Source organism: Stegostoma tigrinum, chromosome 36 (assembly GCF_030684315.1).
Source record: "Stegostoma tigrinum isolate sSteTig4 chromosome 36, sSteTig4.hap1, whole genome shotgun sequence".
In the NCBI taxonomy this organism is placed as follows: Eukaryota; Metazoa; Chordata; class Chondrichthyes; order Orectolobiformes; family Stegostomatidae; genus Stegostoma; species Stegostoma tigrinum.
Window position 1 is genome coordinate 1,761,783 of NC_081389.1, and position 18,735 is coordinate 1,780,517.

The 18,735-nt window shown below is 41.9% G+C and overlaps 2 protein-coding genes across 2 annotated transcripts in view; both read left to right on the forward strand.

Moving 5' to 3' along the window:
* Positions 1 to 639, forward strand: part of idh3a (isocitrate dehydrogenase (NAD(+)) 3 catalytic subunit alpha) — a 50,276-nt gene extending 49,637 nt beyond the window's left edge. Inside the window, exon 11 of the mRNA XM_048520935.2 lies at positions 265 to 639. Coding sequence (XP_048376892.1) covers positions 265 to 348 — 84 coding nt within the window. The 3' untranslated portion in view covers positions 349 to 639. The remainder of the gene's footprint in view (positions 1 to 264) is intronic.
* Positions 640 to 3,172: 2,533 nt separating this feature from the next.
* LOC125446709 (uncharacterized) overlaps positions 3,173 to 18,735 on the forward strand; it is a 29,998-nt gene continuing 14,435 nt past the window's right edge. Inside the window, exons 1-3 of the mRNA XM_048520443.2 lie at positions 3,173 to 3,647; positions 14,365 to 14,494; positions 15,883 to 16,065. Of these exons, the coding sequence (XP_048376400.1) occupies positions 3,501 to 3,647; positions 14,365 to 14,494; positions 15,883 to 16,065 (460 nt within the window). The 5' untranslated portion in view covers positions 3,173 to 3,500. The remainder of the gene's footprint in view (positions 3,648 to 14,364; positions 14,495 to 15,882; positions 16,066 to 18,735) is intronic.

An 18,735-nucleotide genomic window follows, 5' to 3' on the forward strand; every position in this document is an offset into this window, starting at 1 on the left:
GCTATGTTTTGTTGTTTTAAGAACACCTGCATCTCTTTGAGTAACTGACCAAGTTAGCTAAACAAAGTCTATCACTCTGAGATCTGACTTGTCCAGTATTTCTATCAGCTGGAGTAATAACAGAAATCACACTTGATATTATACAGGTTTCATGGATACTTTCCATTACGGGACAGTGGGTATTGTGCATACCTGACAGCTTTAGGTTCCATCAATCCTTTCCATGTGTCTTGCCCATTCTAAACCATGCTGACCTTTCTGTAGGTGCTGACCAAAGATCTTGGAGGCAATTCAAAATGCTCGGAGTTCACCAATGAAATCTGCCGAAGAGTGCGGGATCATGATTGAGTCATCATCCAGTTTCTTGCAAAACCAGCTTCAACACAGATTCTCTATAACTGCTGTGCAAACAACTGCTGAAAATTGTCAGTGAAATGTGCTGCAACATTTCATAACTTCTGTTGAAAGCTCTGATTTGCTGTCTTTAGTGGCATTCTGGTTTGTTTTCTATTTATTGAATATTTTTGTTCACACTGACAGAGTATTGTCTTTTTTTATTGAAAGCTGCTAATAAGATTGGCCATGAGATTTCATTGTTCATTGCCATTCCCCTTTAATTAAAATGTATTATAAAATGTCTTCTTCCATTTTGCCAACTCTTTGATAGGCTATTTAAATGTTGTTGCTTCAAAGACCAGACACTGCTTCTGTTCTGCTGTTGAGGATGGGATTACAATTCGAGCTTCTTTTGTACTTGTTTAAGAAAGAATTTTGCTGCAAACTGGCACTGACCATAAAACTGATCACACTGCAGCTCAAGTTCATCGTTATTTCAAATCTTTTAGCTAATTGTGCACAGTTGCTGATCTTCAAAAAGCTTAAAATTAAGCTTGTTTTCAGACATGAGGGCAGATTTTAAAAGCCTTTACATATTTTTTAATTCACCACAATGAAACTAGTATAAAGTGTTCTGTACAGCTTTTTAAAGTCATTTTTGGTCATTAATACTGTGTTATTCAAGTATAGTGGACTGATTACTGATTTAGAAATGCTTATTTTTGTGATAAACCCGTAATCAGCTGTATTAATAAAACTGCATGCACCAAGTTATCACTTTAAAATATATCCAGGAATATTTCCAATATAGATTAGTTTCTGAAATACTGCCCATTTGCACTAGTTTATTGTAGAATTTACATTTGCTGCCTAATGAATTTCAGCAGAAATTTAAACAAAATAATTGATGGCAAAAGCATAATTGGAATTTAAAGCAGTAAATGTTTGCTCCTGGAGCTTATCTTGAACTTCAAATATTAGATGAGCAATCTTGTTGATGGTGAATTACTGTTTTGGGATGTTGCTTAAAGAAGTTGCTGCTCTTAACGGTAGAAAGCTATTTCAGAATGGTTCAGTTATCTCTTTCCATCTACTTTCCAATTCAAATGAAGTCAATTAACCACGACTGATATATTTATATAGTAATTTCATTGTAATAAAACATTCCAAGTGACAACCTATGAGCATTCTAAAGTAAAATATAACATCAAGCCAAATAATGAACTATTCTCCCAAATAATGAAAAGCTAAAGAGTGTCTCAAAAGTGGGAAAATAAGTATTGACGCTGCAGATTCTGCTCCACTGTATACACTGGTGTCAGGAGAATTTTGGGGCTACTATTAATAGATTTCTTAAATCAGAATATCTTACCTATTAGGGAATTACAGCAAGAGTTGTGAGCAGGCCACAAGGCTGTTCTGCCTGAGACATCATGGGATGTGAATGGTAATTGAGAACATACAGTGACTACTTGAACTTAAATACTACCTCAAGTTTTGTATAGCTAACAATTTCTTCCTGAAGGGGCCAAGCCGCAACATGTCCTGGTGATCTTCAAGCTTAGGATATTGACACCAGCTAGACCATCTCAGTAATATTCTGAATTGTTATGGGATCAGGACATAATAACAAGCCCCCAAGTTGGTCCTGGGAAGGTGGCGACAGCTTTGTGTGGATAACACAGCTGAATCTCAAACTTGTGAAGTAAAAGCATTCACCCTGTCCTTCCTTTGTGTGTGTGTGTGTGTGTGTGTGTGTGAAATCAAAGGTAATAGCTTGTCGCAAGCTACTGTCCTTTGCCTTTGCAGTTGAGCTGCTGTCTTTGCAAGGAAAAGAATACCACCTTCAGAGATACTGAAAATGTAAATTCCCCAACTAGTGAATGAAAGGCTGAGAATAAGTGTTCCTAAAGCCTCAACATTAGGAAACAGACAATAGGGATTGAAAGAAAACAACTCATTGATATCTGAGATGACATTCCTTTCCTTTTCCCATCCATAATATTTGTTTTTAACTGTTTTTGTGTGGCACAGTGGTCAGCACTGCACCCTCACAGCGCCAGGGACCCGGGTTCGATTCCAGGCTTGGGCAACTGTGTGTGTGGAGTTTGCACGTTCTCCCCATGTCTGCATGGGTTTTCTCCAGGTGCTCCAGTTTCCTCCCATAGTCCGAAGATGTGTGGGGCTAGGTGGATTAGCTATTCTAAGTTGCCCATAGTGTTCAGGGGTGTGTGAATTATAGGGGGATGAGTCTGGGTGGGATCTGCAAGGGGTGGTGTGGACTTGTTGGGCTGAAGGGCTTGTTTCCACACTGTAGGTAGTCTAATCTTAATATACAGATACAGTGCTACACGTGCCCCTCACCTCCAACCAAGGAACCAAACAAACCTTCCACATCAGGCAGATGTTCACCTTCACATCCGCTAATCTGGTTTGTTGTTCCTGCTGCTCCCGATGTGGCCTCCTCTACGGTGCTGAGACCAAGTGGAGGGTCGGAGACGGCTCTGTAGAGCATCTATGCCGGTTCGTGACAAATGAGAACACCTCCCAGTTGGAAACCACTTCAACTCCCCCTCCCACTCTCTGGATGACATGTCCATGCTGGGCCTCCTCCAGTATCACTATGATGTCACCCAAAAACTGGAGGAGCAGCACCTCATTTTCCTCCTTGGGAGCCCACAACCCCAATAGTTTCACTGTGGACTATACTAGCTTCAAAATCTCCCCACCCTCAGCCTTATCCCATGACCAACCCTCCCTCTCATCCCAGCTTCCTTGAACTGTCAGTCCTTCCCACCTCACTGACCAATCCCCAACACTAGCTACCTACACCTTCCCCACCCCCCTTTCTGTTTATTGCAGAGCGCCCTTTTCCCCGATTTCTGAAGATTTCCAACTAGAAGCGTCAGCTTTCCTGCTCCTTTGATGCTGCCTGGTTTGCTGGGTACCTCCAGCTCCACACTATATCATCTTAACATTAATTTCGGCTTCGCTTGGAGAAGAGTATTTTCAATTCCATTGCTTTTCCTGAGCTCGGGTTACATGTTGACGAAAACCTGGCGCTGGCCTCATCCCTAATGACGAGTATTTGGGACTTCCTTGTGTTACCTGAGCAATGGTCAACTGTTATTGCCTAATGCCACCAGGTTCAGGTAGCCGTTGAAATGCAGTCGGACCTTTTACAGTGGGCCCCCAGAGAATACAGCCTAAAGGAATTCGTAAGAAAATTCCACTCGTCGCTACCGAAAATTGTGAAAATCACCGAGGGTTTTCTGGGTCGCCGAGAGTTGGAGACAGTCAGCGCCGGCACAGTGAGTAATTCGTTGTGGGAAGAGTGCGAAACTGCAGCTCGTTCAGACAAAACCATCAGATTATCTACCGAATTCCGAACTAGGAAATGCGTTTTTTAAAAATAAGAATATGTACAGGATCCTTCCTGGGTAGAAATTCAAGAATTATTTTGAAAGTTAGCCATCTGTTTTATTTATTTAAACGAATAGACTTATAGAGGACGTGATTTGGTGTCGCTTCAGTACAGTCTGAAGTTTAGTTGGTACAAAAGGAATTTTTGTGCTCATTGTAGGAGTTCTGTTTCCAGTGTGTCGTCTCTGGCTGGGCCAGCATTTGCTGCCTCTCCTTAAACACGGGAATTGTACTGGACCACACCCGGAATGTTGTGTGCAGTTTTGAACTCCTTACCTGAGGAAAGGTATTCTGTCTGTGGTGGGAGTGCAGCAAACGTTTATCAGAGTGATTCCTGGTTTGAGAGGAGCGGGATGTGAAGAGAGACTGGACTGTATTGGATATGACAATAAAGGACATTCTTTTGTATATTCACCTGAGTGTAGAAGAACGAGTTAGAATTTTATAGGTTTCTATAAAACCCCAACAGGACCAGACAGGCCAAACGCGATGAAGGTGATAGTAAGCTTCCTTCTTCTCCACTTGGTCATGGAGATTTGAAATAAAACCAGAAAGTGCTACAAAGACTCAGAAGGTGAGGCAACTTCTACCGGGAGAAAAGCGGTGAATGTTTCAGCTAACGCAGTGTAGAGCTGGAGGAACACAGCAGGCCGTGCAGCATCAGAGGAACAGAAAAGTTGATATTTCTGGTCGGGACGAAAGGGTTCCAACCAGAAACGTCAGCTTTCCTGCTGTGTTCCTCCAGCTCTACACTGCATTCTCAGACTCCAGCATTGGCAGTTCTTCTATCTAATGTTTCAGGTCTGTGATCAGAGCTTTGAAAAGTTAGTTATGTTTTGCTTTTGAGAAAATAAATTGAAGGAGATGGGAAGCCCAAAAGTGAGGGATCGTGCTCGCGTAAGGGATAGAAGAGAATCAATGATATAAGATTTCTTGGTGCCAAAGACAAAGGGAGTGGGGATGGGTAAAGTGATAAAAGATGTGCCTGAGAAGAGGTGTAAATAGCAGGATCCTAAACAAACAGGAAATGAGCGAGAAAACAAAGAAATGTAATTTTAACAGAGATTATGCCCTAAAATTGTAGTCTAGTTATTCAGCACAAAGATGAATTGTCCTCAAAGCTGCTGGGGCTGGGATTTGAGAAAAGCCCAGTGGGGACAGTAGGACAATTAGTGTACTTCCTAAACCAGGGACATTGACAGGTTGTGAAATGAAGAGGCAGGGTGGAGAATTAGGAGTACTCAGAACAAACATAAAACAAAGAGGGAAAGAAATCAGATTGACAGAGGAAAAAAATTACTAATGCAGAAGTATAAAGCTCTTCAAGCCTGCTCTGCATTAAATATGATCTTGGCTGATCACCCAACTTAGTCCCTGTTCCCACTTCCTCCATATACTCTGACCCATTTAGCTCAAAGAACTGTATCTAACTCCTTCTTGAAAAGATTCAATGTTTTGGCCTCAAAAACTTTAATGTGGCAGAGAATTCCACGGGTTCACCACTCTCTCTGGGTTAAGAAATTTCTCTTCATCTCAGTCCTAAATGGCCTACCCAGCAACTTTAGCCTGTGACCCCTTGCTTTGGACAGCCTGGTTATTGAGAACATCCTTCCTTGTTTGCTCTGTCTAGTCCCTACTCATTCTTCTAAACTCAACTGAATAAGTTCCGTACTGGTGTAGTCTCCCTTCGTACACGAGTCTTGTCATCTCAGACTGGTAAACCTTTGCTGTATCCCCTTCATTGGAACATCCTTCCCCAGATAAGGAGACCAAAACTGCACACCATATTTCAGGTGTGGCCCTGTATAGCTGCAGCAAGATGTGCCTACTCTTGTACTCGAATCCTTTTGCTATGAAGGCTGTCATACCATTTGCCTTCTTCACTGCCTGCTGCATTTACAGTCAGTCATGCAGCATGGAAACAGATCCTTTTGGTCCAACCAGTCCATGCCGAACATAATCCCATACTGTACTAGTCCCACCTGCCTGTGCTTGCCCATCCCTCCAAGCATTTCTTATTCATGTACTTATCCAAAAGTCTTTTAAATGTTGTAACTGCCATATCCTCTTTCACCATTTCCTCCAGAAGTTCATTCTCACCACTATGTTAAAAAAAAGTTGCTCATGTCATTTTCAAATCTTCTCTCATCTTAAAGATATGCCCCTCAGTATTGAAATCCCCCACCACATGGGGGGGACACCTGCCATTCACTTTATCTATAACCCTCATGATTTTAAAAACCGCCGTCAGGTCAACCTCCAAAGTTCGATTTTTTTTTTTAAAAAAATGTCCCAGCCTATATAGCTTTGCCAATAACTCCATTGCCGGTTTAAAAAAGAATTTTCTTGGACCCTCGCCGGCTTGATAATATCCTTTCTACAACAGTGCGACCAGAGCTGGAGACAATACTCCAGTTTCGGCCTCACCAATTGCCTGTACAGCATCGACATGACTTCCTAACTTCAATACTCAAAGGAGTGAGCAATGCAGGCAAGCATACAAAACTTTGCTTGCTTACTTTCAGCAATTGTTTTTTAAGGACACCAAAGTCTCGTTGCATCCCTCCTCTTCCAATCTATCGCCATTCAAATATTAATCTGCCTTCCTGTTTTGGCTATCACAGTGCATAACCTCACATTTAGCCATGATGTGGATTGCCTGCCATGTATTTGCCTACATGTCCAAATGACATTGAAACATCTCCTCATACTTTACCCTCCCACCCAATTTTGTCGTTTGCAAACTTGGACACATTACATCTTGTTCTCTCACCTAAGTCCTTAATCTACTGTGAATAGTTGGGGTTCCAAGCACTGATCCCTGTGATACCCTACTAGTCACTGCCTGCCACTCAGAAAAAGACTTGTTTATTCCTACTCTATTTTTCATGCCTGATAACCAGTTTTCTATCAATGCTGTATACTATCCCCAGTCCCTGGCACTTTAATTTTAATGTGGGACCTTGTCAAAAGCCCTCTGAAAGTCCAAGTAAACCACATCAACTGGCTCCCCCTTATCTACCAGTTGCTATTTACATCCTTGAAGAATTCCAGTATATTTAAATCAATACTAACTCTGTCCAATCCTGTCACTCTTTTTCAAGCGCTCTACTATTAAATCTTTTATAATGGACTCTAGCATTTTCCCAACTACCAACGTCAAGATGACTATTCAACGATCCCCTGTTTACTCTTTACCTCCTTTCTTATATAGTGGGTATTACCTACTCTCCAATCCACAGAAACTGTTCCAGAGTATTTAGAATCTTGAAATACACCCACTAATCCATCCGATATTCTAAGGACACTTCTTTAAGTACTGTGGGATGTAGATTGTTAAACCCTGGGGATTTATTGGCTTTTAATCACATCAATTTCCCCAATACTAATATTGATTTCCTTCAGTTCCTCTCTCTCACCGGACCCTGTGTTCCCCAACATTATTTGTGTCCTTCTTTGTGAAGACAGAAAATGCATACTTAATTGGTTTGCCGTCTATTTTCTTCCCATTCTAACTTTACCGTTTCTGATTGTGAGGGACCTAGTTTTGTCTTTGCCAAGCTTTCTCTCTTCACATATGTGTAAAAGTAAAAAGGAAATGAAAGAAAAAGGAATTGAAATTTTGACCGGAAAAAAATTCACCATCTGAAGGAATGAGACTTATTTGTTCAGGAAATGTAAGCTTCACTGGCTTAAAAAAAATATTCTGATCACTTGTTCAGGCACATCTCCAGTGTAGCTGTGAAGTGAACCTTTTGATTCAAGTTAGATTAGATTCCCTACAGTGTGGAAACAGGCCCTTCAGCCCAACAAGTCCACACCGCCCCTTGCAGCATCCCACCCAGACCCATCCCCCTATAACACACAGACCCCTGAACACTACGGGCAATTTAGCATGGCCAATCCACCTGGCCCGCACATCTTTGGACTGTGGGACAAAACTGGAGCACCCGCAGGAAACCCACACAGGCACAGGGAGAATGTGCAAACTCCACACAGACAGTCGCCCGAGGTTGGAATCGAACCCGGGTCCCTGGTGCTGTGAGGCCGCAGTGCTAACTGTGCCACCCCTGATATAGGAACCTACCAAATATAGGAATCTACCTCTACAACAAGATATCCAGCATCACCATTTGCTATTTCCCTCTAATTTTTCCTATTCTGCCCAGATGTCTGTGTGCCACAGGCACATCCAGTCTGGAAGTCAAAGCTTGGAACAAGCCACTGCACAAATCACCATGTACGAACATCAGATCAGCTACAGGGTTATGCAGCTTTGCTAACCTTTATTGTCCATCTCTAGTTGCCCTACAGAAAGTGGTGGTGAACTGTTTTCTTGAACTACTGCAGTCTTTATGCTGTTAGGTAGACGCAAATACTGTTATGAAGGGATTTCCGGGATTTTGCCCACGACACTGGGGAACTATATACTTCCAAGTTAGGATGATGTCTGACTTGGAGGGGAACCTGCAGCTCATATTCAGTGATACTGGTCTAATATTCATATTTTCTCTCTACCCGCTGTACTTTAGCTCCTGTTCAGATCAGATGCCAAAGAATTTTTTTTTCTATTCATTTTGTGGGATCTGGGCGTCGCTGGCTGAGAGAAGGTGGTGGTGAGCTGCCTTCTTGAACTGCTGCATTCCTCCTAATGTGGGTTGACCCACAATGCTATTAGGGAGGGAATTCCAAGATTTTGACCCAGGAACAGTGATATGTTTCCAAGTCAGGACGGTGAGTGACTTGGAAAGGAACCGGGAGGTGGTGGTGTTCTGCTGCACTTGTCCTTCTAGATGGAAGTGGTCATGGACTTGGAAGGGTCTGTCAGAGGATCTTTGGTGAATTTCTTGTAGATGGTATACACTGTTGCTACTGAGCGTCAGTGGTGGGGGGAGTGAACGTTTATGGGTGTAGTGCCAATCAAGTGGGCTGCTTTGTCCTGGATGGTGTCAAGCTACTTGAGTGTTGGGGGCTGCACTCATCCATGCAAGTGGGGAGTAATCCATCACACTCCTGACTTGTGCCTTGTGGATGGTAGACAGGCTTTGAGGAGTTAGGAGATCACTGTCTGCCAATATTTGTTAACAGATATGATTTCCTCCCTCTGCTTATTATCTTCCCAAAATGCTGCAGATTAACCCATTCCCAGTGCTTTAGAAATACATTCTTATTAATGAGATTCTGTTGATCATTTTTATCTCCTAAGGCTACCTTCATATTGTGGACAGAAGAGTGTATTTGATTTCACAAAATTTCCAGAGCTGTGCAACATACCATAGTTAAGAGAAAATGTCCTTAACATCAAGACCGCATTTGACCAAATGTAGTATCAAAGAGCTCTAGCCAAACTAGAGTCAACAGTAATCAGGGAAAGACCCTCCACTGGTTGGAGTCATACATGGCACCTGGGAAGATGGCTGGGCTTGTGGAAGGTCAGTCATGCCCATTTCTGGACACCTCTGCAGGAGTTCCTCAGGATAGTGTCCTAAGCCCAACTGTCTTCAGCTGCTTCATAACTGAACTTCCTTCCATCGTAAGGCCAGAAGTAGGAATGTTTGCATAATGTTCAGCACTGTTTATGATTCCTCAGAAATTGAAGCTGTCAGTGTCTAAATGCAGCAAGATCTGGACAATATGCAGGTTTGGGTTGACCATACAAATGCCAGATTGTGACTATGTCCAACCAGAGGGAATCTAACCGCTGCCGCTTTACATTTAGAGATGATATCATCATTTAATGCCCCATTATCAACATACTGGTGATTACCATTGACCAGAAACTGAGCTGGACCACCCGTATAAATACCATGGCTGTAACAGCAGGCTGGATATCCTGCAGCAACTATCTCAACTCCTGACTCCCCAAAGCTTGCCCACCATCTGGATGGCATAGGTCAGGAGAGTGATGGAGTACTCCCCTTTTCTGCAGCTCCAATGACCCTCCAGAAGCTTGACACCATTGAGGACAAAGCAACCAGCTTGATTGGCTCCTATTTCTCCGCTTTCAACATTCACTCCCTTCACCGTCAATGCTCAGTGGTCATGTGCACTGCAGAATTCTACCATGGCTGTTTTAGACAATACCTTCTAATTCACAACCTCTGCCATTTAGAAGGGCAGGGGCTGCTGGGAGGTGTTGCATGTTCCCGTCCAACTACTCATCTTCCTGACTTGGTTATGTTATTGTTCCTTTGCTGTGCTGCTCAAAATCCTAGAGCTTCCTCCCTGATATCGTAGTGGGACTACCTACAGCACATGGTCTGCAACAGATCAAGAAGGCAGCTCACCACCACTTTCTTGAGGGCAATTAAAGATGGAGAATAAATGTTGGCACAGCCAGCGTTGCCCAAAGTTCATGAGTGAAAAGAAGGAAAGGATGGTCTGTTAGTGTGCCACAGGAGTTATAACTCGAATTAACAATCCATAAATAATTTCACCAGAAAAATCTTTGTTTCTACGCTAATGAAATCTGATGACTAGTTTATACAAAGTTTAACTGTAAACTTTTAAAAATTATTTTCTTATGGAATATGAATAACACTAACAAGCTGGATGAATGGCCTTGTGACTTGTGCATGTGACCCATTACTATTGTGGCCTATCTCCTGGAGAAGCTCCCAGAGTGTTGCTTGGTAGGCCTTTCACTACTTTGCATTGAACCCACAATGGTGAAAGAACTGTGTCAAAGTTAGGTTGGTATGGCTCAAAAAGCAGTGTAAGTAAAGAAATATGTATGACACTGTTATATTGCTCCTCTGTATAGAGTCATAGAGCATGGAAATAGACCTTTCAGTCCAACTTATCTGTGCTGACCAGGTTTCCCGACCTAGCCTTGCCTGTGTTTGGCCCGTATTCCTCTTAAACCTTTCCTATTCAAATAGTGTTAAACCTTGTAATTGTACCTGTATTTACCATTTCCTCTAGCAGTTCATTTGATGTACGAACCACCCTCTGTGTGAAAATGTTGCCACTTAGGTCCCTTTTAAATCTTTCCTGTGTCACCTTAAACCTATGCTGTCTAGTTTTGGATTCCCCTACTGTAGGGAAAAGATCTTGGCTGTTCACCTTATTGATGCCCCTCATAATTTTATCAACTTCTATAATATCACCAAAGAATCTCTACATTCCAATTAAGAGTCCCAGCCTGTCCTTTATAACTCAGACCCTCCAGTCCTAGAAACATCCTGGTAAATCATTTCTGAAATCTCTCCAATTTAACAATATTCTTCCTATAGCAAGGAGACCAGAACGGTGCACATTACTCCAAAAGTGGACTCACTAATGTCCGTTACAACCTCAACATGACAAACCAACTCCTATACTCAATTGATAAAGGATAGCAGGGCAGGGAAGTGATTGAAATCGAGATATGTTTATTCTTTTGCAGAGTGCATTTATTGACTTCCTCAGTCGTGTCTCTCTCATCCCATACTTATCATCATTTGTATTCCTTATGTCTTTTTAAATTGACCTGTTCAGAAGTTTTTAGATATCTCGGAGCATGTGGGAATTGAACTCAGGTCTCCTGGCTCAGAGAGAAGGACACTACCACTATGCCACGGAGCCCACTCAATCTTAAGTAATGTTTCAAACTTAACAATATGATTAACCAGACATTAACAATGTCAAAACAGTCTTGGCCTAATCAACGAATCACTTGATATACAGCATTTAAAACTTTGCAAGCTGCATACATTGTGTGAAAAAGTGTTAAAAGAATGTCTCAGTACAAATGGCTATTATTCCAATGACACTGATTAACGAAAGCCTGTTAGATCGAAAGAGGAAGTAAAGTTTAGAGTAATTAAGAAATGTTTACACAATGTGTAATGATATTATGGCTTTGTCTATGCTGTCCTTTTTTTTAAAGAATGGTTTTAAGACCGAGGTGCAGAGATGTCTGTTGAAAACACACAAACCGCTTCTGAAGAAGGGTCCAGGCCTGAAACGTCAGCTTTCCTGCTCCCCTGATGTTGCTTGGCCTGCTGCATTCATTTAGCTCTTGTGAGGCCTTGGGTTTTGTTTTAAGTTGGAACACCCTTCCTACATCGCAGAGTCATCATCACACTGTGTTTTACTTCGAACTATGGAATTGTGAAGGTGGCCAAGCATAACATTGGACTGTGAAAGGGTGGAAAATTGGTTTAGTAACTGAAGGGAATCTAACAAACATATTGCATCTAAACCCTGATGCAGTGATGAGGAATGACTCCCTGTCTTGACTGGAGGAACTAGTTGTGACACAATGAGTCGCAACAAGTGAATGTTTGAGTCATGGGGTAGCAGGCTTGGAGCTGGGAAACGGACAGTGTTGCATTTACGTAGGAAACTGCAAAAGGATTACAGTGCTGCATAGTACAAGGATAAACGCAGTGGCTCAGTGGTTAACACTGTTGCTTCACAGCACCAGGGATCTGGGTTCAATTCCACCCTTGGGCAATTGTCTCTGTGGAGTTTGCAAGTTCTCCCTGTGCCCTCTGGGCGCTTCAGTTTCCTCCCACAGTCCAAAGATGTGCAGATTAGGTAGATTAACCATATTAAATTGCCCTGTAGTGTAGGGATTCGTACGCTAGGTAGATTAGTCATGGTAAAAGCAGGGTTACAGGGAATAGGGTGGGGGTTTGTATAGGTTTTTCATTGAATTTTCACTGATCCTCCAATGGGCCATTTGGCCTCTTTCTGCACTATAGGGATTCTTGATATCTTGAGGTGTCCAAACATTCAAGGCTATAGGTCAAATGCTGGAAAGTGGGATTAGATAGATCAGTAAAGACTTGATGGGGCCTCCATCGAGGATGACCAGTGCTCAGAGTGAGGAAGGAATGGGGAGGGTTGGGAAAAATGGGTTTGATACTGATCTATAATGTGAACAAACAATTTGTCAAATTCAAAGGGTAGTGGGTGGAAACTGAGGACAGATTACGCTTCTTGGAGGGGAGGATGAGGTACAAAGGTTAGAGTCATTGAGGATCCATGTTCAACCAGCAGTGGGATCAGAGGTCACAGAAGTGTCATTCAGACACTAATGTGCAGATGATGTCATTGGAGTGGAAATGGAATTGTAATGTGGGTATATTGGATGCAAGTGAGTTTGCAATAGAAGAGGGAGTAATCGATCTTGCAAAGGAGGAATGAGAATTTAAATCAGAATTGATTTTAAAAATGTCAAGTTCAACAACAGAAAGTGACTCCAAGAAAAACCTCCCCACATATGAGACAACAGAAGCCTAGTGGGTTCATAATGAAAAATGTCTGAAATATTGTCCAAGGAAACAGGCAAGGTATTGAGCAGACTTGAAGGAAAACACATGCAGAACATGAAGAGGTTGATCCAGCTAGAGGTGGGTTAAGACACGAGTATCAGTCCAGTCAGAAGGAGGTGGTTAGCGAAATAAATAGCAAAGGGCATTAGATGAGTCACCATTGTGACTGGGCATGGTGTGGAAAGATTTAGATTAGATTTAAAATTATTGTCTCATGCACAGGGTTCAAGAATACAGTGAAACGTGTGCAATTAAATTAGATTAGATTCCCTACAGTGTGGAAACACGCCCTTCGGCCCAACAAGTCCACACCACCGCTTGAAGCATCCCACCCAGACCCATCCCCCTATAACCCACATACCCCTGAACACTACGGGCAATTTAGCATGGTCAATCCACCTAACCTGCGCATCTTTGGACTGTGGGAGGAAACCGGAGCACCCGGAGGAAACCCACACAGACGGTCGCCCGAGGTGGGAATCGAACCCGGGTCCCTGGTGCTGTGAGGCTGCAGTGCTAACCACTGAGCCACTGTGTCGCCACACATGCACTATCTTAGGTACAAGGTACCTGGGTACAAAATCTTAGTTACAGAATAAAGACATAATTTTAAAAAGTTCAGCACTACAGTCTTTTTAGTATAAAAGTGGAAAAATAAAGTTTTTAAAAAGTCAAACATTACAGTAAATGGAAATGAGGGTCCTTAGTGATGAAGGACACTCAAGACAGCCATATTGATAAGGTGTGAATCAAGACTTTAAACATCTCAATACCCTTTTAGCTGCTTAAAAACAAACTTTCATTTGTTTAACTTTGTAACTTTGAAGCATACAACATTAGAATCCCTAGTGGTGCATGTCCTGTTGAGGTTAGATTGAGATCAGACACATTGCAGGAGATGTTCTGCCCCATTGAATCATTATCCAACATTCTTTGCATATTACTAATTTCACTGGGCCATTTGCAGTGCTTGCCCTCCTTAGCCACTCAATTGAAATCGATTCGGAGTGAATTATTGGTTTTCCAAGGAACTATTCAGCTTCCAGCTGAATGGAACTATAGTTTTGTGAAGGTATAACATCCTCATGCACAGAACAAAGGCTCTATGCTGCCCAGCTCTCCCTTTCTAATATGTGGCACAATACATGGAGCATCAACGTGCAGTGTTTCTATACTAGTGAGAAATTAAATGAATTTGTTCAGAGATTTTTTAAAAAAAATCATACAGTACATTGAAAGAAAATTCCAAGTGAACAGAATAGTGTTGCCTGACAAAAGGAAATATGTATTAGTATCTGTACAGTTCAATAACAGGTCACTTTATACAAGTTTGTTTTTGCAGATCCTTAGGATTCATTCGTTATATTCACAAAAGAGGGCCATAGTGGAATCCAACAATCGAACAGTCCTGTCGATCCCTGTAAACCTAGAGTCGGTGATGTTTAATGTGCTACACCAGAAATATAAAAGTGGTAACTTTTATTTCTCAAACACTGCATTCATTACTCATGGGAGCATTGAATCAGATTGTATAATAGCTCAATTAGTGAAACCTACTGTCATCCTTTGGTCAAATATTGATTTCTGCTTCATTTGCACAGCAAACAAACCAATGGAAATTATAAAGCTCTTTCCAGCCTCTCCAATCTGTTAATATTTCTCATGCAAACCAAAAAAAAATTATTTCACAGGATGTGGAAGACTATATTGACTGTCCGTTTTTACATTGTCTTGAGAAGGGGTTTGTGCACATTCTGTTTGAAATTCTCAAGCAATAGGGTTGGTTGGGGACATTCAGGATATTGACCCAGCTACAGGGTATTGTAACAAATTCTGTGAAGGGAGGGCAGTGCAACTAGATTTTCTTCTTGTAATTACAACGTAAGGTTTTGGACATTCAAAGATAGCTTTCACATGATTCTGTCCCGAGTGCCTCAACTAGTCAGCAACATTCGTACCACATAAATGTCAAACAGTGATCATCTCCAACAGGACAAAGTCTAATCATCTTCTCTTCAAGTCCAGTTGTGTTAATGATAGGTTTAGAGTTAGGGAGGAAATTCCAGGAAAGATCACTGACTGTCCCATTGATATTCTTCCAGAAGCCATGCAAATGACAAAAATCATCCAGAATGTAGTCACGAAACTGCTGCTTTCATTCACCTTCATTTGCCTGGATCCATTCTTTGTCGAAGGGAATAAAGACTTATGTTTTGGAAGGTTGTGGCAAGTTTTCTGAAATGGTTGGCAGGGAGGCAGTTCCAGGATTTTGACCCAGCATCGCTAAAGAAGCAGTGATATATTTCCAAGCCAGGATAGTGATGGCTTGGAGGGCAACTTACAGGTGGTGTTCCCATGTGTCTTCCCCACCTTGACCTTTAAGGATGGTGTAGAGGCCATGGGTTTTGGAGATGCTCTGAGGAGCGTTGGTGAATTTGTGCAGTTCATCTTGTAGATGGTATGCACTGCTGCTCCTGAGTGTCAGTGATGGAGGGAGTGAATGTTAAAGATGGTAGATAGGATGCCTATCAAGTGGGCAGCTTTTTCCTGGGCGGTATCGATGTTGGAGCACTCATCCATTTTGGGCAATCATCAGTCAATGCCCCCACTCCTAATGTTTGGATGGATAGTCATTGGAAAAAGTATCTGAAGATGATCTGTATTGATCAGTATGGCACTTTTGCTAGGCACTCTGCAACCATATTTATAAAAAGTCTGTATTCAAGTTGCTGCTTCTTTCAGAAAATTAAATAGAATCTGAAAGTTTACAGGGAATAAAAACAGAAACCATTGAGAAATAAAGTTGTTGAGCCAAATAACTTGATCTCATTCCATTCTTTCATATGACATTATCACATAGGTCCCTTCACAATGAAGGAAGTGTTGCTAAATTTCAACTTGCCTGTCACAATCATATCAACAGAAGACCTGACCTATAGAGAAATGAACAATCCCAAGTCAAAGGATCAGGAATTGCAACAGCTCCGTGTGAAACAGATATACGAACAGGAATTTCTGCTGGGTCATAGTATAATTGACAATGGCAAGTACATAATTTGCTTTCAAATTTTTATTTGTTATTATGTGTCCTTTTTTGATCCTTCAATTTTTATTCAAGTTTCCTACAATGTGTTGTATCCATTTAATTCTCATGTTGATAGAGAATTCTAGATTCCATATACTGAGCAGGACGGATCCATTTTTAAAAATTGTGTTCCAGCTCTCACAACAAAACACTGAAGTAAATAAAGTAACAAAATATATTTTCTTCTTTCTAAACTCTTTATTAAAATGTCCAAATCGGTTTACTCCATTTAACATCTGTTCTGAATGTGTTGTATTTCTAGGGTATATGGCTCCCTTGTATTTAAATATGTGCTGTAGGTAAGAAAACTGTCATCAGCTTGAACAAAGGCAAAATAATGCAGCTGTTAGAAATCTGAAACAAGCAGAGTGCTGGAAAACCTCAACAGATCAGGTAACACCTGGAGAGAAGCAGAGGTAATATTTCAAGTCTGGTATAACTCATCTTCAAAACAGGGGTTGCACAGTGGTTCAGTGGTTAATGCTGCTGCCTCGTAGCACCAGGGATCCAGGTTCAATTCCACACTTAAGCAACTGCCTGTGCAAAGTTTGCACATTCTCCCATGTCTGGGTGCTCCACTTTCCTCCCACAGTCCAAAGATGTATAGGCTAGGTGGATTGGCCATGTTAAAATTCCCATAGTGTCTAGGGATGCGTAGGTTAGGTTGATTAGCCATTGAATTACAGGGTTTCGGAGATGGGTTGGGTCTGGGTGATATGTCGTTGGAGGGCTAGTGTATACTTAATGGGCTGAATGGCCTACTGTAGGATTCTCAAAAAAATAGTCACAACAGGTCCTGGTTCTGAAGAAGGTTCCACAACAGGTTCTGAAGAAGTCATTACCAGACTCCAAACATTAACTCTGTTTCTCTCTCCACAGATGCTGCCAGGCCTCTAGCTGTGTTTCTCCAGCATTCTGTGTTTGTTTCAGACTATATCTCCACAGATATCATTCCAGTGGCGTTGCTAGGTAAAAGATCGTAGATTTCCCTTTGCCAACTCAATGGTCCTCAGAATAATTGTGCTGCACTAATGCACCTCACCTGGGGTCCATAAACTCAGCAAGATGTGATATTAAATCTGAGACAATATAAGCTGCATAACCCCAATGTCTCCCACTTCTCTGTCATCTTTTTACTTTACCCATCTCACTCATTTTTCTTCTTCACTTTCTTCCTTTTTTTGAGTTGGAAGCAGCTTCCAACAAACTGCCATTCCTAGATGTAGCAGTAGAGCGAACAGTCAATGGGGAACTTCAAACCAGCATCGACAGGAAAACAACACATACGGACCAAATACTGAACTACAGGAGCAAACATCCCACCACCCACAAACGAAGCTGCATTAGAACATAATTCCAATGAGCCACCACACACTGCAGCACAGAGGAACTACGAAGAGCAGAAGAAAATCACCTATACAGCATATTCAAAAAGAACGGGTACCCAATACCGATTTCTCAGCAACAAACCCAAACAAACAGACAAAACGGGCCCAGGAACCATAACCACTCTCCCCTACATCAAAGACATTTCGGAAATGACTGCCAGACTACTCGGACCTCTTGGCATCAGGGTAGCCCACAAACCCAGCAACACACTAAAACAGCAGCTAATGAACTTAAAAGACCCTATACAGACAACAAGCAAAACGAACGTTATCTACAAAATACCTTGCAAGAACTGTGACAAACACTACATTGGACAAACAGGCAGAAAGCTAGCCACCAGGATACATGAACATCAACTAGCCACAAAACGACATGACTCACTATCACTAGTATCCTTACATACAGATGAGGAAGGACACCACTTTGATTGGGACAACACATCCATCCTAGGACACGCCAAACAGAGACACGCACGAGAATTCCTAGAAGCATGGCATTCCAACCGGAACTCCATCAACAAACACATTGATTTGGAGCCAATCTACCATCTGAGAAAAAAAGGAAATGACATCACCAACGCAGGAAATGACATCACCAACCCAAGGAAACCTAAACAGATAAATAGAAAGCGGGACATAACACCAGCGCTTCACCGGAGGCTCACTGATGTTACCTAGAATGGTGATGAAACGTCTGAAAACGAACCTTCCAGCTCAGCGAGCAAACTCACATCCAGAAACTCAACCTGAGCTACAAATCCTCTCAAAACTCGCTACCTACCATTTATTGTGTACGTCCTTCCCTTATCGGACCACTCAGACTCACCCTTATCAGATTAAATTCCATCTGCCATTGCTCTACCCAATTATCCAGCTGATCAATGTCAGACTGCAGCCTGTGACCATCCTCCTCACCATCAACAACGCCTCCAATTTTCATATCATCTACAAACTTATTAATTACACCTTCTCTATTCACATCCAAGTTATTAATGTACTTAACAAAAAGCAGGTGTCCCAGCTCCAATCCGTGTGGTATACTGCTGGTCACAGACTTCCAATCACAGACCTACAGCATCATCTTTTGCCTATTATTTGCAAATTAGTTTTGGATCCAATTTGCCACTTTGCTGTGGATCCCATAGCATCTTTTTTGGACCAGGCTTCCATGAGGGACCTTGTTAAAGGTGTTACTGAAGTCCATGTAAACCACATCAGCTACACTACCCCCATCAATATA